This window comes from Pelophylax lessonae, assembly GCF_965119305.1.
Source record: "Pelophylax lessonae genome assembly, chromosome: 3".
Taxonomy (NCBI): Eukaryota; Metazoa; Chordata; class Amphibia; order Anura; family Ranidae; genus Pelophylax; species Pelophylax lessonae.
Window position 1 is genome coordinate 283,575,005 of NC_138770.1, and position 23,869 is coordinate 283,598,873.

A 23,869-nucleotide genomic window follows, 5' to 3' on the forward strand; every position below is an offset into this window, starting at 1 on the left:
TCTCCCCATCACCATAACACAGTGGGTAGAGGTTTTGTAGTTCCCACAGACACCTAGAAGCAATGCTCACTGATAAGAGTGCAGCACAAGCAGAGAGTTACCAGCTCACAAGATTTCATGAAAGATGAACAAGTATTTTTCAGTTCATGGCTAGGGTTTACATACAATTTTAACAGCATCCTAAAATTAAAGACCGAAAGCAAGGCCAGTATTCATATTAATATTTATTGTGTAAAATAGCAGACACATAGGAACAATATACAAATATTTCTTGTAATAACACAAGAATAAAAATAGAAGAACATGGTCACTCTGACTCTTCTTCAAACTCGACAAGTGGAGCATGTCGGCTGGCTTGTACACCTTCTCTGAAGTAAACCTTTTTAATGGTACCCGCTTTGGGTGCTCGTATGGTATGCTATAAGAAAACAGATAGTAATTCAAGATTTACTAGAAAAAACATTCATTTTAAGAGGTGTATATCGAGATTAATTCCTTTTCATTATCTGCCTGGAGTTCAAAGTTGCAAAGCCTGCTTTTTAAGTGTGCCGCACCCCCCCCCCCCCCTCAGCCTTGCAGAAAAGTTGTGCAGCACCCTCTAGTGTGCACCTAGTGTAGGTAAATTTGTGCGAGTCTGTAATTAGGTTGGGTTACTGCAGGTCAGGCTGGATGGCTCTACAGGACGAGTCTCTGGTACCTTCCCCTGGATGTAGAAGCTTGGAGAAGCTTCTGGAAGTTAGTGGGCAGAGGCCAGGAGGTCCTAATCTGCATACTTGTGTGAATCTGGCCAAACCTCAGGCAGAGGGCCTGGCAGGGTGACTGAGTCAGCCCTTTACCTTTGGCCAGCAGGGTGGAAGATGGAGTGCCGAGGTTGCAGTCATGTGGCCTTGGAGGAACCCCTGGGCTGGGGCTCTGCCTCCAGGCTGGAGCTGAGGAAAGGAAGGGAAGGAGAAGAAGCCTGAGAGAGGAATCTCCATTACCTTTGGACATCCCAGCTGGCATGGAAAGATCTGATCAGTTGTCTTGCCCAGCACAGTGGGGAGCAAAAGAGTGTGAGTACCTCAGCACACCCAGGGGCATACAAGGGGAGAGACTGCCAGACGTAGCATCTCTTCAAAGGACAGCATTGTGCTGAATCCCGATCCCTTGTCCTGGGGAGTTTTTCAGAGCAGTCAGGTGGGCCTGTAGTCAGGGCAGCCAGGTGGGCCTGTAGTATCTGCAAGTGTCAGAACTGGGTGTAGTTTTAGAGAGGAAGCAAGATACTTCTGCCTACAGTTTGCAACTTTGTGCCAATTCTTTAAAAGGGACAGAGTTTCTGGTCCGTAAGGGATCTTGTCTCTGATCCATAGAAATTGTGTTTATTCTGGGAGAAAATACAGCCCCAAATCTTCATTTTTGTATATGGAGAAGGAAGTTGTCCTCATCGGATGTTTCTTCAAGTCAAGTTGGGCATCCCATAATCCCTATACCCCATCTAAGTTATTTCCCCAATAAAACAACAAAAACAAAGCCCATGGACTGATTACTTGTGTCTGGATGCAAGTTGGAAATGTGTGTTTCTTGGCAGTGCAGGAATAGGGGGAATTAAGATATCCAGCGGCCCCGGAGGGGATAGTGCTGCAGTTGTATAATACTGTAGCCAAGGAAGAAAAAAAAAAAGATAATATACTGCACCATTCTGCCCATAGGATGCAGAGTAGTCCAAAATTTGTAAGGTTTGTAGCACATTGCAGGTTCAACTTTTTAGGTTTCATGTACACTTTGCCAACATTTACCGTGGCCGTGGCCTACATTTAAAATGGCCCTATCCTATATGCGATTCTTCTGTGTTCAGGAGAGTGCGGTTGAAGCTCACCTAACCGCATCAGCTCCTAAACTCTGCTAAAAGCCTATGTGTACATTGACATAGGGGACATTTTGGGTCTTTTTTGTAAGTTTTATGCAGCATTTCAGCAAGGGAGAGGGGGGCACATTTAAATAGGAGGCCTTGCAATTTAGGTGCAAGTTCTGCTTTAAAGTTTAAAATTTGGTACATTTCTGGATTGCATGCACATTTTCTATGCGTTTCTCTTTAAAGCACACTGCAAGTACAGGAAATCAATAGACAATATGTCAGATATACTATATGGTATGTTCCTCCTAAGCATGTGGTGTCAGCTCTGCCTACCTTATTTCGAATGCACTACAAAGAACACAGGCCTCTCATTATGAACAGGTATAACTCAACAGGTATTTCTTTCACTTCCCTAATAAAAACAAAACTCTTTCAATAGTATATTTAGCAGACCACAAGGGAGCAAATAAGAGGCGTGAACTGTTAGCAATATTTTTGTCATGTTTACTTTACCGTTTGTTACCAGAATATTAAAAAAAGTGTATGTATGTAAATCCTAACATTACATTGAAAATGTTTTGTATCTAAAATATAAGATTTCCAAAGAACCGAGGTAAAAGATAGTCTGAGGTTTTGGCGCTGTCACAAAACTTACAGACATTAAGATATTTTTGCCACTCCTGATGACGTCGGCCACACTGAGTAACCATTGTCTATAGGCACAATCATTTAAATTCTATGCATGAAGACTTACCTCCATTTTCATAGCAATCATGACCATCAGTGGATCTCCAGCTTCTACTTTATCTCCAACTTTTACAAACACCTACAAACCATGAATAATAATAATTAGACAGTAAAACAGCTAGCTGGGTTATTTACTAATTATTGATTGGGCATTTTAAGGGCTCATGCACACTGCAGCTCAAAGAAGCTGCTCCTATAGGCTTTTGAGCTCTCCTTTTCTTTTGCCTGGAAACTCCCCCTCCGTGACAGAAAAGAAAAAGAAAAAAAAAAAAAAAGGAAAAAAAAAAAAAGGATAAAATGAGCCGAGACACTTATGCTCAAAAAAGCTCAAAGAAGATCAATAAAAACATGCAAAAAGAGCACACAAAAGCACAAGCTTTTAGGCAGAGAAATAAAAGTTCAAATGCCTATAAAAAGCAGCTTTTTTTTTAGCTGCATTGTGCATAAGCTCCAACAGTTATTGCACACAATTAGAAAACGTAAAATCTCAAGGTAAAGAGAAAAAAAAACAAAAAAAAACAAAAAACACAAACAACATCAACACACTACAATATGAAATGTTTGCATCTAAATTGACTCCGATGATTCCAACTATAGGTCTCTAATTGTAACCCTGCTGCTCATGTCCTGCAGTCGTCTCTCTAGCAAGCTAAATACCTATAGTTTCTTTTTTCTTTTGGATGGCCCTCAATTTGAGCCACCTCAAGAAACATTAGAGCTTAAAGTGGAACTATAGGCAAAACTCCCCCCCCCCCCTTCCATTTTTGGATAGAGTAAGGGAGGGTTATGACCCCTGCTGGTTTATTTTTTTGCCATCTGTGTCCCATTGGGGAGATTTACCTTCATTTCTTAGAAGCTAAGAAAACAGTGGTTTTCTTAGCTTCTCAATACACCCTCCTGCCTGCATGCCTGAGCGAAGGACAGAAGGATTCCAGGAAGTAACTTCTATATGAATCATCTGCCCTTACTCAAGATGGCCACTGCCAGAAATGCTAGGGAGCGGTTTTTTATAGTGATTTCTCAGCAAAATGACCAAGGAGACATGGACGTAAAGGGTGAGTTTGCTTTGAATATGAATTAAAAGGGTGCTCCAGCCCCCCCCCCCCACTGAAAAATTCAAAGTCAGCAGCTACACATACTGTAGCTGCTGACTTTTAATATTAGGACACTTACCTGTCCTGGAGTCCAGCGATGTCGGTACCCCAGCTGATGTTTCCATCGGCTCTCGGGTGCTGCCACTGCCTTTGCCTGTAGGATTCTCTACTGTGCATGTGCAAAGCACGCTGCACTTTCTGAAAAGCCTGGTGGCAGGGGAAGGAGGAAGGGGCCAGAACTTCTGATGTCGAGGTCCGACGGAAGTGGGGACAGGTACCTGTCAAAAACAGGTACCCGCTCTCCCCCCATACCAGGCCACATGCCCTCAACATGGGGGGGGGGGGGGGTCTCTGCCCCCCCCCAGCAAAAGCACCTTGTCCCCATGTTGATGGAGAGGGTCAAGGGCCTCTTCCCCACTTTTTTTTTTTATTCCATTTTCTTCTAAATAAAGGTTCCTTAAATATCGCATGCCGGGTTCACTAATTATTTACCACATGCAAATATTTATTTAAATTTTGTGAATTGACTTTTACTCCTGTTTTATGCAGTATTTTCTGAATGCTTTTGCTTTATGCAGTAAATACAGCATAAAGCAGTAGTGAATTTACATTTTCAGGATGAAATGCAATATTTGGGAAAACCCCTAAATACTGCATGCAGTCTGGTTCGGTGAATGTAGCCCACAGTAATTTATTGTAGTCTGAAACTAGCGCATATATTTTACAATCACAGCTTGTTCTCCTTTTGTTGGCAGATCATCATCCAGAGGCTAATTATATATTTACTGCTGTGATTTTTTCTCTCTACAAAAGCTGAGTTTAAGATTATTTCCTTTCATGCAAGCTGTAAAAAGCATCTTACCTGAAAGTGGAAGTGGAGGCTATGACAAGTTTACTTAAAAAGGTTTTCTCCCTCCCATCTCATACCTATGTGGCTTACCATTTGTAAAACATCTGTGTAAAAAACAAAAATAGTCCTGGCGCTGGACCTCAGGACGACCACCTCTAGGGGTACTGGAACCATAAACCACACTTGTGTTGTGATGGAGGCAGTGAAAAGAAGAAGAAGTCTTATAAATTAATACCACCCACAATGCAGCCAAATCCCTAGCACAGGATGAAGATGCATACAGTAGAAAACTAGGAGGGATGGCAAATAGCGGTATTGTATAAGACTGGACACCACCGGATTAAAAAAAAACTTTTAACCGTTACATTTCATTGACTGTTTTTTTATCCAGTGGTGTCCAGCCTTATACACTACCGCTATGCGCCATCTCTCCTTCTAGTTTGTCTTCTGTAAAACATCTGTGTAAATACCTTTTTTGTAAATCAGCTTTGGTGTGATGACTGGATCAAAAAGCTACAGATCCCCTGCGTCAGAGCGCTTGAAAACAGGGATGAATTTATGGGGCAGTGATGCCACCCACCAATTTCCATTGCGCCCCCCAAATCTCGTTGTTGGTGCTCCCTCACATCTCTTGCAGAAGCCACAACCTCTGTCAAAACTTTAAACACACAAAAAAGTTTGTTACCTTTTCTATTGTTCCAGTCATGGGTGCTACAGTCCCTCCTTGACTTCCTGAGGTGCTTGCTTCAGAGAGAAATTTGGAAACCGGAATACCCAACTGGACACTGTCCTCCTGCAGCAAGGACACATGTAGTGTCAGATACAGCAAACAGTAGATGAGTGAGATATACAGTACTAGTCACTTCCAAAAAAGCCTGTAATACAGAAAAGCAATGTACCCAACTATTGGAATAGCAAAATAATGTACTTTGGTGTACCCCCAGCCTAATTGGACAAAGATTACTCCAAATTACATTTATTGCTCATTGTTTTCTTTGCTCGCTTAAAGCCCAAGTTTAGTCAAACTTAAAAAAAATCAAAATGTATAAATAGTGCTGCAATATACAGTGCATCTGGAAAGTATTCACAGCGCTTCACTTTTTCCACATTTTTTTTATGTTACAGCCTCTTTCCAAAATGGATTAAATTCATTATTTTCCTCAAAACGCTACAAACAATACCCCATAATGTGAACCGGTATTGCAGCGCTGCTTGTCATTACATAAATAAATTAAATATATAAACATGTGCAAAATAGAATATATAAATCAGTGCAAATGTGCAAACATGTGTAAAGTATGTAAAGTGCAAATCTTGCAAAATCACTTAATAAATACTCCAATTCATAGATGCATAAATAATTAAAAATCATAAAGTCCATATATAATGTCCATCAGGTGCAGATAGTCATAGTCTTTTGACTAAACTGCCATTTTAGTTTTAGTCATATTTCAGTCATCTGAATTGTTTTAGATTTAGTTGTAGTTTAGTCGATGAAAATATATTAGTCAACTAAATTACCACTGTCTCTGTGGAGAGAGGAGAACCTTCCAGAAGAACCACCATCTCTGCAGCACTTCACCTATCAGGCCTGTATGGTAGATTTGCCAGACGGAAGCCACTCCACAGTAAAAAGGCACAAGACAGCTCGCCTGGAGTTTGCCAAAAGGTACCTAAGGGCCCTTTCACACGGGCGCTCCGTATGTCCGCAAATCATCCTATTTTTTTGCGGATGATTTGCGGACATAATGTAAGTCTATGGCATTGCGGATGTCAGCGGAATACCATCCGCTGACATCCGATTTTCTTCCCGTCAGTTCTGTTCCGTTTTTTGGAACGGAACAGAACCCTATTTTTGTTCCGTTAAAAAAACGGAAAGGAAGGAAAATCGGATGTCAGCGGTGTCATCCGCAAACCCCCATAGACTTACATTATGTCCGCATATCATCCGCAAACGGATGGGATGATATGCGGGCATACGGAGCGGATGACAGAAATGTCATCCGCTCCGTGGAAAAAAAAAAAAAAAAGGACCGCAGCGGAGCTCTCACACGGAGCGGCCGTGTGAAAGAGCCCTAAAGGACTGTCAGACCATGAGAAACAAAATTCTCTGATCTGATGAAACAAAGGATTGAACTCTTTGACCTGAATGGTAAACATGTCTGGAGGTAACCAGGCACTGCTCATCACCTGGCCAATACCATCCCTACAGCAAAGCATGGTGGTGACAGCATCATGCTGTGGGGATGTTTTCAGTGGCAGGAACTGGGAGACTAGTCAGTCAGTAAAGAAGAATGCAGCAATGTACAGAGACATCCTTGATGAAAACCTGCTCCAGAGCGCTCTGGACCTCAGACTGGGGCGAAGGTTCATCTTCCAACAGGACAACAAACCTAAGCACACAGCTAAGATAACAATGGAGTGGCTACTGGACAACTCTGTGAATGTCCTCGAGTGGCCCAGCCAGAGCCTAGAATTTAACCCGATTGAGCATATCTGGAGAGATCTGAAAATGGCTGAGCACCGACGCCCCCCTATCAAACCTGATGGAGCTTGAGAATGGGAGAAATTTCCCAAAAACAGGTGTGCCAAGATTGTACCATCATACTCAAAAAGACTTCAGGCTGTAATTAGTGCCAAAGGTGCTTCAACAAAGTATTGAGCAGAGGCTGTGAATACTTATGTACATGGGATTTTCTTTTCCTTTTTTTGAATACATTTGCAAAGATTTCAAACAAACTTCTTTCACTATGGGGTATTGTTTGTAGAATTTTGAGGAAAATAATGAATTTAAATCTAATTTGGAATAATGCTGGAAAAAGTGAAGCGCTGTGAATACTTACTGGATGCACTGTAAATATAAAATCAGATGGACAGAAATAAATGTGCAAAGTACAAATGTGTGAATAGATCACAATGGCATATACAAGTCAAGAAACATGTGGTGATATAAATCAATAACTGCAGGTAAACACTACAATGAATTTGGCTGTTGGCAATAACAGCTCTGCTCACAAAAAGAGAAAAAAAAAAAAAAGCCTCAGTGCAGACTATAATAAAAAACTAGTGATCGACCGATATCGTTTTTTATTGCCGATACCGATATTTTGGTCATCGCATATTTTTTACACACACAGGTACTCTAAAAAGATCCTCAAATCCATCCTCTGCACTTAAAAGCATTAAAAAATGCCAAGTTTGGCTGTTTTGAATGCTGTAATTTTTTTTTTTTTTTTTTTTTAATTTGGCGCAGAGTACCCGGAAGTGATGTCATGACATCAGTTCTGGGTTTTTACATGGAGACCCGATCAGAATGTGGCTTTAAATCGGGTTTTCGGCAGCCGTGCAGGTAGGATGCCCGGGTCTACTGGTGGGACGGGAGACCCAGGCGGAAGGCGGGGTTTAGGTCTGGAGACATGCTTGGCCAGTCTATCATCTTTACCCTAAGCTTCTTTAGCAAGGCAGTGGTCATCTTGGAGGTGTTTTTGGGGTCATTATGTTTGAATACTGTCCTGCGGCCCAGTTTCCGAAGAGAGGAGATCATGCTCTGCTTCAGTATGTTACAGTACATGTTGACATTCATGGTTCCCTCAATGAACTGTAGCTCCCCAGTGCTGGCAGCACTCATGCAGCCCCAGGCCATGACACTCCCACCACCATGCTTTACTGTAGGCAAGACACTTGTCTTTGTACTCCTCACCTGGTTGCCGCCATATACGCTCGACACCATCTCATCACCGCCTCATCAGACCACAGGACATGGTTCCAGTAATCCATGTCCTTAGTCTGCTTGTCTTAAGCAAACTGTTTGCGGGCTTTCATGTGCATCATCTTTAGAAGAGGCTTCCTTCTGGGATGACAGCCATGCAGACCAATTTAATGCAGTGCGTGGCGTATGATCTGAGCACTGACAGGCTGACCCCCACCCCTTCAACCTCTGCAGTAATGCTGGCAGCACTCATAGGTCTATTTCCCAAAGACAACCTCTGGATAGGACGCTGAGCTCGTGCACTCAACTTCTTTGGTCGACCATGGCAAGGCCTGTTCTAAATGGAACCTGTCCTGGTAAACCGCTGTATGGTCTTGGCCACTGTGCTGCAGCTCAGTTTCAGGGTCTTGGCAATCTTTTAGCCTAGGCCATCTTTATGGCAACAATTATTTTTTTTAAGATCCTCAGAAAGTTCTTTGCCATGGAGGTGCCATGGTGAACTTGCAGTGACCAGTAAGAGAGTGAAAGCGATAACACCAAATTTAACACACCTGCTCCCCATTCACACCTGAGACCTTGTAACACTAACATGACAGCGGGGAGGGAAAATGGCTAATTGGGCCCAATTTGGACATTTTCACTTTCAGGGGTGTACTCACTTTTCTTGTCATTAATGGCTGTGTGTTAAATTATTTTGAGGGGACAGCAAATTTACACTGTTATACAAGTTGTACACTCACTACTTTACATTGTAGCAAAGTGTCATTTCTTCAGTGTTGTCACATGAAAAGATAGGATAAAATATTTTCAAAAATGTGAGGGATTTACTCACTTTTGTGAGATACTGCATGTATTAATTCCGTATCGTAGGTAATCACAAAAAATATGGGCTGGTCTATAGGGGGTAAACAGGTCTGAGAGCTGAAGTATGCATATATATTTAAACATTCAATATGCAATTGCAAATATACTACTGTGTTACCATTGAGAAGAGATGGATAGTGTTATCAATGATAATTAGCTTGGATTTACAAAGTGTGCCATCCACAGAGCATCTTAGGAATGTCATGCCACCTTCATTCAGAAGTTCTCCTGAGACTTTCAGCACTTTATCTTGAACCTGAAACATAAAAAAAAATGCCCAGAAACTGTAATCCGCCTTTGTCTAAAACTAGCCAATAATAAACTATATCTAGCTTGCCAGACAGGTGCTCAGACAAGCCAGTTCACTTTTTCCCTATATCTATCAGTTAAATGGTCTACTGTAGCCTATCACAGTTGTCCACCAGATTATAATTATCTGAGCAGGAGTATTTAATACCCATTGCTGTTTTCAAAGTTTATCCATCTACGACATACATTAATCTTACTATCAAATCTGATGAAACAGTTTTGAACTGCCTAATATGGTTTCAATCGTTTTCAAATTGCTTGCCAAGCATCTAGGTTTACAAGCAGTTCAAATATATAACCGTAAGATGTTTTATCTTCATTTTGTTGCCTAGAAGCTTTCAAAAAAGTGTAATATCTCCATGCCACAATTTACTACTCAGGACAAGTAGCTCAGTACACACGCTCTTAGTTACCTGCATGTCAAATGATCCGTCATGGTTGTAATTGATTTTCAAGTCCACTTCTGTAAAAAAAAAAAAGTGTTGCTAAATGATTGACAACACTCAAGCAATGTACTTAGTAGAGAAGTATAGGTTTGTTGTTTTTTTTTTCGTAAATCATACTTACCTAGGTGGAGCGATGCTGCATCTGTCCTCCGCCGGCTCCAACACTGAGAACAGAACAATCTCAGGGCTCCATGAGGAGAGAGCTGGTGGCTGTCAGTTACCGGATCTCTGCTCTGCCCCCCCCCCCCAAGCTCACTGGAGAGCTGGGCTGTGAAGGGGGCGGGAGCAGCCGGCTCAGCCTCTCAGCGAGCTGAGCTGGGTGGTGGTCCAGGCATGGATGGCGGTCCAAATCTTGTTCAAGCCTAGATTGGCCCTGTGACGTCAGCAGACAGTGGGCTATAGCCCGCTGTCTGCTGAAATCAGGTTACAGGAGTGCAGAACAAACTCCTCCAACAAGCTTTGGCTGTACTTCTCCTTTAACAGTAAAAGTTTGCATGAACACAGATGACAACATTTCTGAGAGTAATATCTGTTTTTATTAGATAAAAGAAAAAAGGGCATGGCTTACACAGGATACACATGGTGATAAGAAAACAAGTCAATACATCTACACTATGATAAACTAAGTCCGTTTCTTATATTAGTAAATTTTAAATATTGTGTAAATATGTAGATATACTGATATAAAGAAATGTAATAGCCATTTGACATATGTGGCTCAACAATTACATTTCATGTAATCCTCCACCATGAACATTGTTTATATGCCTTTTAAAATTCATCTTCCCTTTGTCTATACTCCAGGTTCTCCAGTTCTCTTTCAGAAAACATACATGTAGGCTTATTGGTTTCAGATCAAATTAACATTTACAATGCATTCATCATTGACTGGGGTGGGGAAATAGAATGCTATCCCCTCTAGAGCGAGAACTCATGTGAATCATTGTATATGCACTTTGCAAGGTGTTGACTTGAACAGAACAGTTGATACTTTATGCAAGTTCACCATTGCAGGAAGTGGAGGGAGACCTCCCGAAAGAGATTGAAATAGCAATTCAAACACAAATAAGGTTAGAATCATCTTGGAAAAGGAAATGGGTAACAGGGCAAATGACCCAAAGAAACAATTCGATACCCCAAGATCAAAAGAATACCAACATCAGACGGAGAGGGAGGGGAAGGGGAGGGATGGGCGGTGGGAAAGGGGAAAAGAAGGGGAAGGGATAGGAAAACTCCCCAATGCCCAAAAGGAACAGAAACTAAGGACGATCATTTCTCCAACATAGGTAAAATGGGTTTGGTTGAAACGTGTCCGGAAAAGAGCAGAATCGATCAGAAAGGTTGAAAATGAAAGATGAACAATTAAAAATAGTAACTTATAATGTAAGAGGATTAAATTCCCAAATAAAAAGGCATAAGATTTTGGAAGAATTAAGAAGAGAAGCTGTAAACATAGCTTTCCTCCAGGAAACACATTTCTCTCCATTCAAATGTAAAATTATACTCCAAATACTTCCCTAAATGGTATTATGGAGACACACCAGTAGAGCGTGCGAGAGGGGTAGCAATAGGATTTACAGGGAATACAGAATTCTCCCTGGAAGAAATTAAAACAGACCCGAAGGGCCGATAGATTTTTCTTAAAGGTCAAATAAGGGGGATGGATTTAACGTTAGTGAACATCTATAACCCGAATAAAAACCCGAGTGAATATCTAGGGAGAGTTCTGTATGACTTGGAAATTTTCAAGAAAGGCTATCTGATAGTGGCGGGTGATATAAATTTTTGTATGGATCCAAGTATTGACAGTACATCGAGTGTAAGGACGCTGGGAGAACAAAAACTTAGAAAAATAAGGAAAAAACTACACCAGAACCAATTAGTAGATATATGGAGGATCCAACACCCAAAAAAAAGAGACTACACTTATTACTCCTCAGTACACTCGATGTACTCAAGATTGGATTATTTCTTTATAGACCATAGCTTATTAGAATATATAGAAGGTACAGAAATAGGTACGATCACACTATCCGACCATGCCCCTCTGATCTTAAAAATTAAAACACCAACTTATCATAAAAACTTGGGAATATGGAGGCTTAATGAAGAATTAATTCAAGACGAAGAAATAGGAAATAAATTGGAAAAAGAATTAGAGCTATATTTCCACAAAAACGATCTACCAGAAACATCACCCGCCACACTTTGGGAGGCACATAAGGCGTATATCAGAGGTATATTGATATCTATGGCCTCAAAAAAAAAAAAAAAAAAAAAAGAGGAATAATAAAATTAATAAATATATAATAGAAATACACGAATTGGAACAAAAACACAAACAAGAACTTAAAAGAAATAGGAAAAGACCTCATATTAAAAAGAGAAGAATTACAAGATCTGTTAGAAGAAGAAACCAGAAGCTATTTTAATAAAATAGCCAGATACAGATATAAATTTGGAAATAAACCGGGAAGACCTCTAGCAAGACTACTGATGAAAAAAAAAAAAAATCAAAAAATTATATAGAAAAAATTAAAAACCGTAAAAATGAAATAATTAATTCAACCACAGGAATAGCCAAAGCCTTCCATGCCTTTTATAATGCCCAATATAACGTATGAGAGGAAGAAACCCCAAAAACCAAACAGGAAAGAATAATAAATATTGAAAAATACATCAGGGAAGCAAACCTACCTAGAATTCCAGAAGATAAACTAGAACTCCTAGAAGCCCCAATCGCTGAAAATGAAATAAGAGATGTACTAAAAACTATTCAGAACGGGAAAAGTCCAGGTCCGGATGGATATACAATAAAGTATTATAAAAGATTTAAAATAATATGAATACCAAAAATGCAAACATACATGAATAAAATAGGGAAGGAAGATCTAAGGGAAGAATCTCTGATGGCACACATCACGGGAATACTGAAAGAAGGGAAAGATCAAACCCTCTGTTCTAGTTATAGGCCAATTGCATTATTAAAACGCAGATACAAAAATATTGGCAAGAAGATTAAAAGACTTATTAAAAGTATGGATACATCCAGATCAAAACGGATTTGGGCCAGGCAGAGAAGGGAAAGATAATGCAATCCGTACCCTGTTACTTATGCAGAAAACTAAAAATCATGAAGTCCCCTCCATCCTATTGTCGATAGATGCCGAAAAGGCCTTCGATAGGGTGGACTGGGACTTCATGAGAGAAACCATAACAAAATCTAGGGATCGGACTAAGAATGAGGCAATGGATAGAGGCATTATATAAAAAACCAACGGCAAAAATTAAAATGAATGGAGGCTTATCAGAAAAATTTGGGATGAGCAATGGGACGAGACAGGGGTGTCCCATGTCCCCCCTACTGTTCGTGCTGACCCTGGAACCTTTGTTAGCAAAAATTAGACAAAATAAAGATATACAAGGAGTGAAGGTAAACCAAGATGAACATAAAGTAGCCGCATACGCGGATGATTTATTATTTTAGGTTACAACCCCAAGGATAACACTCCCAAATATCCAAAAGGAGCTGAAGGAATATGGAAAATTATCAAATTTCAAAATAAATCCAATAAAATCAGAGATTCTTAACATCAGACTAAATATCCAGGAAGAGCAAACAATAAAAACATACTTCCCATACACCTGGACAAAAGAAAAATTAAAATATTTAGGGATATATTTAACACCACAAACCAAAAAATTATACCAAGCTAATTATATATCGTTACTGAATGAAATAAAAATGGACATAAGAAGAAAATCAAATAATCAAATATCTTGGATCGGAAGGATAAACGCAGTTAAGATGTTTATATTACCAAAGATCCTATATACCTTCTCTTAATTACTACCAATAAACATCCCCGCAACTTTCTTTAGGGTAATAAAAACTTTATTAATAAAATATATATGGCAGCGGAAAAAACCCAGAGTACAATATAAGATTCTCACAAGAGGTAAAACACAAGGAGGACTAGCAGCCCTAGACATAGAAAGATACTATAAGGCGGTAATTATTATTACACGAATGGTTGATTGGACAAAAGTTGAAAGGGAGAAAAAGAAGGGTACAGATAGAATGTGCACAAAATAATATTCACTTGCACAAAACAATATGGATACCACCAAAATATAGGGAATCACACGGAGCACATGAATTAACAAAGGTAGTCTATAAAATATGGGATGGGATTAACAAACAACTGAAATGGAAAAATATAATTCACCAATGGTATCACTAAATGGCACTAAATACTTCCCACCAGGGAAAGAAGAAAAATTTGGAAATTGGATAGGGAACACTCAATTAAAAGATATACTTCACAGAGGTCACATAAAAACACTTCAAAAATTAAAACAAGAAAATAAAAATATAAAATTAGATGATTGGAGATATCTCCAGCTGAGACACTTCTTTAGCTCATTGCCACAGCCGATCAGATCGGAAAAAAACCTCAACAACATTGAGAAATTAAGTTATACCTCCATTTAAAAACATGGAGTGTCACAAATATATAAAATGCTGACAGAGTGGCACAGCTCAGAGAAACCTCCATTTATAGTAAAATGGGAGAAAGAAACAGGGGTACAAATGTCAGAACATGAATTAGACGGTGTACTAAGTGCGGTAGGATCCACAGCCATAGATATAAGCACAATAGAATTAAATTATAAATGTCTGTTAAGATGGTACATTACACCAGAAGTAATAAACAAATATCAACCAGATAAGACTGATAAATGTTGGCGGGGATGTGGAAAAGCAGGAACGATGTTTCATCTATTTTGGGAGTGTCCCAAGATAAGAGATTTTTGGACAGAGGTCAGACAACTGACCGGGGAAATTACAGGAATAATAATACCAAATGATCCTTGGGCTTGCCTATGTCACAAAACAACAATGTCCTTAAAAAAATATAAAATTATTCTGGTTCCAACCTTGTTAAATGCAGCAAAGGGAACAATACCAAAAAAGTGGAGAGAAGAGGATAGTCCAAAAGTAAAGAAATGGTGTGGAAAAATAAATAACAACTTCAATATGGAATACATATGTAATACGCAGATGGAGACTCCAATAAATATGAAAAAAAAAAAATGGGAAAAATGGATAGATTTTAAAAAAAATCAACCAAATATATAGAAATAAATAATTAAGCATGATCAATTTGGAGAAATGACGAAGGACGGAACGCCATGGGCAGGGAGGGAGGAACCTCAGGAGGGGGGGGGGGGGGGAGGGAAAGAAAGAGGGAATTTTATGGTATTTATAGTATTAAATATTGTATAATTAACTATATAAATTAATATGAATATGTGAAATCCCAATTTGTGGGAATACTTTTGTAAAATTTTCTCTTTTTTTATATGCAAATAAAAATAAAGTAAAAAAAATAAAAGAATCATCTTGGTTGAAGTCCCAGTTAAATCACATCTGACTGATGGAGATTTACATTTAAAGATTCTTATACTGTTTCTTCTTCACTCTATCCTTCACTGAAAGAAAAAGCTTTGGCTGTATTAGGACTTTAGATTCACAAACATATGCCCAGTAAACAGAATGAAGCAATTACATAAAGTGTTAATGCTGCAACTAAAATCCAATAGATGCCTGCAAATTGAATCGCTCTGGTATGTGCTGGAAGCTCTGGACAGAGCTGGACCACTGCACTGGCTGCATGGGCACTGACAGCTCAGCATCGTCAGAGGCAAGCCCAGCGGGGACGGGGAGTGGGAGTACGGTGTTAGTTCTCCTTTTAATTTCTTCTGAAAAAAGGTGATCACTTTAAAAAAAGAAAAAAAAAGGACACCTTGACTTTGACAGGAAAAAAAAAAAAAAACAAAAAAAACAAAAAACCTAAATCGAGATTTGAAAATGATTTCCATTAGTCACGATGACATGGAATTTTTACTGATGAGAACCCAGTCCTCTCATCATCTATTCCTTCCTAATTGCTACTGCTGTGAAGGAAACCTATCACAAACCTTGGCATAGTAGGGATGCACCGAAATTAAAATTTTGGACCAAAACCGAAAATGCAGGATGCCCTTGGCCGAAAACCGAAACCGAAAATGACTTTTTCCCCCAAAAATTTTTTTAAAATGGATAGAACAGGGGCATACACCAAAAACAGGCAGCAACGTACACCTGTCGCTGCCACAGTATATGTACTGTGATGGGTTGGCAATAGGTTAATTACCAATGGTATTTGTATTATGCAGCATGAGGGGTTAATGTATTGTCACTGCTGGTCACTCATCTATTAGTGACCGACCAGTGGCAGGTAATTAACCCCTTTGTGCTGCATTAGTGCAACCAGTGTTAATTAACACTGATACTGGTTGCACTAATGCAGCACAAAGGGGTTAATTACCTGCCTGGTCGGTCACTAATAGATGAGTGACCTGCAGTGACAATACATTAACCCCCTCATGCTGCATAATACTAATATCATTGGTAAGCTGCCTCAGCTCCCCCCCATCTCCCCCCACTCCCACTGCCTCAGCGTCCTCCTCCTCGGGTGTCCTGCATTCAAAAGTCCCACCTCTGGCCGGCGGCACCGCCTCTCAATGACGTCCCTACTACGATCTGTGCATTATGAATGGACATACCAGGTCGGGGGGGCGGGGCGAGCGGCCGCTATAGAGAGAACTAATGTGATCCTTCCCTGTCAGCTCAGCACGTCTATGTGTGAATGATAACAGAACTGAGCTGACACCGGGGGCGGGGGCGGGCGGAGCGGCCGCTATTAGCTGTAACTATGTGAGAGCTTCTCTTCCTTGTCAGCGGAGATACATGCCTGTCAGTGAAGTAAAGCTCTCACATAGTTACAGCTAATAGCGCCCGCTCCGCCCGCCCCCCCGCCCGGTGTCAGCTCAGTTCTGTTATCATTCACACATAGAGGTGCTGAGCTGACAGGAAGGATCACATTAGTTCCCTCTATAGCGGCCGCTCGCCCCGCCCCCCGACCTGGTATGTCCATTCATAATGCACAGATTGTAGTAGGGACGTCACTGAGAGGCGGACGGCCGGCCAGAGGCGGGACTTTTAAAACCTGCCCTGCGCTGCGCCCTCCTCCTTCCCCACGGCGGCCATATTTTATTTTCGGCACTGTTAACCCATTATCGGCCGAAATGAGAGAGGCTCATTTTCGGCCGATAATTTCGGTCGCCGAAATTTCGGTGCATCCCTATGGCATAGTGTTAGAAATTGATCAATGAAGAAAGTTTGGGGACTAAGCAATACCCTTTATTAGCAAAGCTCACACTTCCTACTGATTGCAGAGCTGTAGTAGTAACACAGCAGGGGTAAATGCCAGACCAAAGTAAAACTCCATTCCACACACACACACACCAGTCTTTAGTTGCATGTGCCTACGAGGAAGAGTTTCTGCTAGAGAAGGGGAAGCACCACAACAAGAAAAAAAAAAAAAAAAAACAATAGGATTTACAACACTTCTGGAACCAGACTTGATTTCCATACTTTTTGCAGAGTCTACAGTTACGCATAGGGTTTCGTTCACACCATTCATGCAGAAAAAAACAAGCAGATTTCACTTGCAGAGACAAGTTTACATCCTTTTTTTCCATGCCTGTTTCAAGTACAGCCAAAGCTCGTTTGGCTGTACTTCTCCTGTGACCCATTTTCAGCACACATCGGGCACAGTGGAAGCCGGCTGTCAGCTGATGTCACAGAGCCAGTCCAGGCTGGATAAAGATTGCGACAATACGGTCAGGATCCGCCCACAACCCTGTATCGGTACCCGGCTCAGCCTCTTAGCAAGTCACAGAGTCAAAGCCAGCCGCCAGTCACCCGCTCTCTGCTCATGGAACTCTGAGACCCAAGCGATCAGTGGTGTTTTATGGCTCGGTTCTCAGTCTTAGAACTGGTGGGGGGGGGGGGGGGGGGCAGATGCAGCAATGGACTGATGCTGCATCCACCTAGGGAAGTAGGATTCTTGGAAAAAAAAAAACACCTATACTTGTCTTCAAGTGCCAGTTCACATTTGTGCGATCACAGAGATCGCATGTAATTCGGAGTGCACTGCTCCTAAAGTTACATGCAATGTCTGTGCGGTGCAAATTCAGCCATACATTTTGTATGGCTGAATTCGCACTGCAATCGCACTAAAACACACACACTCCGGACCCTTTTCTTGGTCCGCAGCAGAATCGCATCGCATGGTGGTTCACACTAGTGCAATCCGATTCGGTGCGAACTTTCAGATCGCACTGCAATATGCGATCTGATCTGGGGGTGTCGTTAACTTTTAATTGACACCCCCAGCGTAACACGCACGTCTATAAAGCTTGCATAAACTAGCCAACAAAATCAACAAACTGTATCTCTAAGGCCCCTTTCACATATATGGATTGTTAAAGCGGAGTTCCACCCAGTGAATGTTTTTTTTAATAAAAATACCCCCGGGACAGTCAGGGCTAGTGCATTCCACAATGGATAGCCTCTGATCTGTCCCGGGTTTCACTTACCTGCAAGAAGAAATACTTACCTTGAAAATGTATTCTCCAGCGCTCCCATCTCAGGTGTGGGCAGCTTGAAGCCAGCGCGATCCTCTTCTGTGTCCTCTTCTGTCTTCTTCGGTCCCACGATGCACTGCACCGGCCCCGCCGTCACTTCCGGAGTCGCAGCGTCATCCCTGCACAGCTTCTGGGCATGCCCAGAAGCTGTTTTGCAAGGTATGACGCGCCTGCACCGGAAATGACGTCGGGGCCGGTGCAGGCACATTGATTCCTGGGAGCGATGACGTTCAGCTCCCAGGAATCATTGCAAAGCGGAAGTGACGGCGCGGGCCGCGGCCGAGGAAGGAGGAAGTGGATGGTAAGGTAAGTATATTTTCTTCTAAACGAGGCAAGTAAAAAAAAAAAAAAAAAAAAAATTGCGATTATCCATTTGTTTTTCAGGTGACCCGGAGCGAGAAGATGGAGGTAAGTATAATTTCAGGGTGGAACTCCACTTTAATTTCATCAGTTTCACATTTGTTTTTCATCCGATCTGTTGTTTTTTTAACAGATGAAAAATAGGGCTTTCATCCATTCAAAAAAACGGATGTTGACAGAAGCGGATGAAAATGGATGATCATCCATTTACATCTGGTTTTTTCCATAGGAATGCATTGATGTAGGTTTTTCATCGGTCAATGGATGGATGAAAAACAAACGAACAGTCCGGATGTGTGAAAGGGGCCAGACAGGCTACTTTTTTTACGCTATCTACTTCCTCTAATCTCTATATAAAAAAAATATATATCACAGAAACACAAAATTCACTTACTATTGTCTCCATCCAGCAATGTGAGGTTCCTGGTATATAAAATATTTATTCTTCTGCCACTGCCCGAAGCAAATGGAGAGAATTTGTCTACAAAGGAAAATAGTAAACGTTACATTTCCACATTTTGCACTGTTTCTTGCAGACAGTGCAAATTACATTTACTCTCGTTTTATGTGCCCTGAATCCACCTGTCTTAAAGGCATTTTAAGTCTCTCTTGTGATACTGTAAAATTACAACACATTTTATAGATATCTGGGTTCCCACAAGCAGAAAATGGTTCAAAAGAATGATTGCTAACAAGATCACGGTTTCGCACTCAGAAAGGAAACAATATACAGTATATTTACCTGTAATGGCATTTTGAGCTAAAACATGCAGAAACATTTGTCTTTTCACCACTAACTTCCGCTTCTGTGCTATGCAGCATCACCACATATAGGGGTTATTTACTAAAGTAAAACCGACTTTTCACTCTGCAAGTGCAGTTGCAATTTGCAAGGGATATTTCTCCAGAGCTTAGTGGAGAAGGTGAAGCTCTGCTGAGTTCCATCACCCAATCATGTGCAAGCAAAAATGCTGGGGGGGGGGGGGGGTTTCCCCATGCACATAATTGGGTATCCTTTGCAAATGAAATTTCACCACATTCACTAAGCTCTTGGGAAAATTCCCTTGCAGTTAAAAAAAAAACTTTCCTTGCAAAGTGAATAGTGTATTTATCGTTTGTAAACCAATCCCATAGCGTAAAAGGATGTTGTAGCACTGTAATTGAACCCCCAGACACTCCTCAGAAACCGACAGAAGACAGGCTACTATTTATTAAATTGACATATAGGAACTTCCATTATCAGCAGCTGAGTATTGCATTAGCGTTTTCTGAATAACTGCACCTTCATCTAAGTATACAAAAATCTTTGCACCGGCCCTACACAGAGCTCTGAACAAACGACACAGGTATGCCGTTCCTTTTGAGCGCGTGCGCCAGTTAAGTCACCGGTTGCCAACCAAGTGAATATCTCCTAAACCGTGCACGTTTAGGAGATATTAATTTAACCTAACCTACAGGTAAGCTTTATTATACGCTTACCTGTAGGCAAAAATCAAAACCCAGAAATTACTACCACTTTAAGCTTCAATTCCTTTAAGATTTTTATTGTACCATTTTTTAATATTAATGAGACACTCTTTTTAAAAGGATAAGTTCACTTTTTGGGAAAAAACAAATGCACATTTTTTTGGAGGTAAAAAAAAAAATGTGCATTTTTTTTTTTTTTTTTTGAGCCTGTGAAGTATTGTACCAGTGATTAGCAGATCGCTGGTGCCCCGCAGGTCTCCCAGTGTATCTGCATGCCCATACAGCCCTGCTGCTGGACCTTGTAGCTTTCCATGCACAGAGCCCTGTCAATCAGTGACGCAGCCGGGTGGGGGGGGCGGCCAGGTCATTTGTTTTAATTGTGACAGCCAGTGGGAAGGGAGAAGAACCCCGCTAGCTGTCAGTGGGGATTAGGGAAGGTGCGGGGGCCGGTCTTTTCCTAACATGTTACACCTGGAATATGGGTGTAACATGTTATCCTTTAACCTGGACTAACCATTCATTTTTGCACTAATAAGGATACAATCATCTTCTCTATATTATGGCCTTTAAATCTCAAGTACACAATTTTTTTAGAACTGACCAATGATGATAAAAATAGGAGTCGATGTATACTGCTTCTCAGGATATTACTGAATCTTTATCTGCATGCACTGCTAGTAAGATACTGTGTGAGATCAGACAACATAGATCAATTAGTATAGAATACTGTTTATAAAACCGAGAAGGAGAAACAAACCTTCCCAATGCACATTGAACACATCAGTTAAGATTTGTTCCTTCAGAATAAGACCCAGAGCAGCCTGGCACAACATCTGATTGGAGATCCCTTTCTTAGGAGGAAACAGCTCGTTATAATGCTGGGGGATAAAACTGGTATGTACATCCCCTGCTTCAAATGCTGGATGTCCAGAGAGACTAAGGAGGAAATCAATATTGGTGCTCAGTCCTACAATCTGTAAAGACAGGCCAGAAGGCAAATCAATAAACATAATAAGAGAGTGTGAGAATTAAATTAAAGATTTTCTATTAACCTGAGCATTTTATAACATGGAATCAAAACAAAGCTAATAAAATGTAATCCCACAATGTGCATTATAAGATGGTTAGTATTCAGTGACCACATATGTGTTGGTTCTGCATTATTACAGATTGAGAAAAATCACAGAGACTGCCTTGCTGGCCTCTTCTGAAATTCTAGCTGTCTCGCTGTCATGTTGATGAATTGTCTTCGATACTTCTTGACCAACTGACCTGGAACAAAAATGACTGACTTATTTACACAGGGCTGGTGCAAGGATTTTTGACACCCTAGTTGAAACCTCATTTTGACACCCCCCTGGCTCCAGCCGTTACTCCACCCTCTTTGCCTAGCCCATGTATACAGTGGAGGTGGCCGGGGTGGAGATTTTTGCGGCACCTCTCTACCCATTTCTTCAGCCGTGGTCCGCAGGCCCGCACCTGTACCTCTGGACCTGGCCTGAAGACAAAATAGTGGCAGCACTGGCTCGATTCCTCACGCCAGCCGTGGTCCGTAGGTATATGGACAAGCTAGGGTGGTATTAGTATGCCTCTTCTGTCCCATTATCCGAGACTCTGTCTGCAGATAAGTCTCTGTATGATAACCGTTGTACGGTACCTTCCATGCCAGTCTATCTCCTTGATCCAGGGGTGCTTTGATCTTTTCCAGCGGCTCCCTTGCAGCCTGTGCCCCCCGCCTGTCCTCTGGGCCCCCAGTCAGCCTGTTCTCTGGGCCTCAAGTTAGAGAGGAAGTTGAAGGATGCCATTGCTCTGGAATCGCGGGGTACGCTGCGCCCACTGCTTCTCACCTTTTGGGAAGGGGGGGGGGGGGGGGTCAGGGGCTGAAGTCAAGGAAAAGGCGGTGGTGCTCTTCTTCTGAGTCCTGGGCTCTCAGTCCTATTTGCTCACCGCCCATAGCTAAACACCTGCCGTGTGGAGATGCCGGCCGGCCGGAACCCGAGGATGCCACTGTTTGCTGCCGCCACCGAACCTGAACTCCCAGAACCTGCCTGCCCCCGCCCACACTATGCCACTGGCAGCACCCCCATCTAATGTGCGCTCTAGGCCGGTGCCTACCTTGCCTATTGGTAGCAACGGCCCTGTATTTCAGCATGTATGTTCCTGATCTGGGATTCAAAATGTATTGATGCCAGACACAGCGAGGCAACCAGTATTTTAAAAGGAGAAGGCCATCAGTGACAGCTGTCCTATTTCTCTCATGACATTTTTAAAGCACTAAAAACCAATGAAGGGTAGAAGTTACATCTTTTTTACACCCAGATGAACTAAATCTTGCCAAACTGAAAGAAATCCAGTTTATTTCATAACTTTGAAAACTATTAGTGAACGGATTTCAAAAAGAAAGTACACGTGCTAGGATGAGAAATATCTAAGGGCTTACTAAAAACATAAAGAAAAACAGTTATGATTGGTATTTTTCAAGAATATAAATATTAGGCTTTAAATGATTATACTTGTGCAGGCTTAACTATGAAAAATAGTTTATACATTCCCCCCCCCTATTTTAGCTATATTTACTTTGTCAGAGCACGACTCTAAAGCCGACCATACACAACTCAAATTTTCAGCTGAATCAACCCCAATTCAAGCCTTGCAATCAAGGAAGCCGGTGGAAAATTAATAGTTGACCAGTGACTGCATCCAGTCAGATAGACAGTATTCAGGTATTCAAGCAGTCATGGGTGCAATGGCTACCTAAATACATTAGCCGGCAGAGGGGATACCTCAATCCATGACTTTTAGCGTTGATAGGGGAAATTAATGCTGTTAAGTTAAGCTAGGTTTATAGAAGTAACCTTTCCGACTTTTTGTACGCGTGTACCACTGTCTGTTCTAACAGTCATGCTGGAAAATCAGCATTCCATCAGCACTTGCAGCCAATGACTGTCAGTGCTGATCACTGCATTTTGACTAGGCAAGGGAGGGTGGGGGTGGGGTTGGAGTCCCCACTGTCAGAATACCAAGACACTGCAGGAGAGATCCGAGATCAACATCGCTTGTGTTGATGCAGAGATCTGTAATTTTTTTTTCGTTCAAACTGGTTGAAAAAAGTAAAAATAAATATCAGCATGTATACTGTGCTTTAGGGGACACCTGGTCAGAAAATTGTGGCTCCATCAACTTCTTGGTCTTAAGCTAAGACATTTACCAGTGTGAGGTTAAGCAGATTACAGGCTAAAGCTGACAAACTGTTGGCAGAAAAAACAAAAAACACAACAGGATTCCTCTAATCATACAAGGTGAATGTTGGAATCCCCCCCCCCCCCCCCCCCCAGGGGCAACAGGGTATTCTGACTAGCGGCACCATTGCTTTCAGAATACACTGATCAGCAGCTGCAGCCTTCAATCAATGGAATTTTTTCAAACATGTCCCTTCGACAGAAGTTGATTAAACTATGATGCTGTAGAAAACTGTTGAAAGTTGTTTTACTCACATTGTACTGCCGTAAGCAATATCTCAATTTTGTCAGTGCTGCTTGACGATCCTTTGCCCAAACCACCAATTTGGCAATCATGGGATCGTAGTGTACAGAAACCTCATCGCCTGTCAGTTTTGGAAGAGGAGAAAACAAAGCAAAGTTACTGAGCAAA

At 41.4% G+C, this 23,869-nt stretch overlaps 1 protein-coding gene across 1 annotated transcript in view; it reads right to left on the minus strand.

Annotated features, from left to right (window-relative positions):
* Positions 1-224: 224 nt before the first annotated feature.
* The window catches only part of MCCC1 (methylcrotonyl-CoA carboxylase subunit 1), a 53,430-nt gene continuing 29,785 nt past the window's right edge, over positions 225-23,869 (minus strand). The window contains exons 11-18 of the mRNA XM_082251882.1: positions 23,713-23,822; positions 20,976-21,192; positions 19,146-19,232; positions 9,821-9,870; positions 9,217-9,354; positions 5,211-5,318; positions 2,589-2,660; positions 225-418 (exon numbers count right to left, since the gene is read on the minus strand). Coding sequence (XP_082108008.1) covers positions 308-418; positions 2,589-2,660; positions 5,211-5,318; positions 9,217-9,354; positions 9,821-9,870; positions 19,146-19,232; positions 20,976-21,192; positions 23,713-23,822 — 893 coding nt within the window. The 3' untranslated portion in view covers positions 225-307. The remainder of the gene's footprint in view (positions 419-2,588; positions 2,661-5,210; positions 5,319-9,216; positions 9,355-9,820; positions 9,871-19,145; positions 19,233-20,975; positions 21,193-23,712; positions 23,823-23,869) is intronic.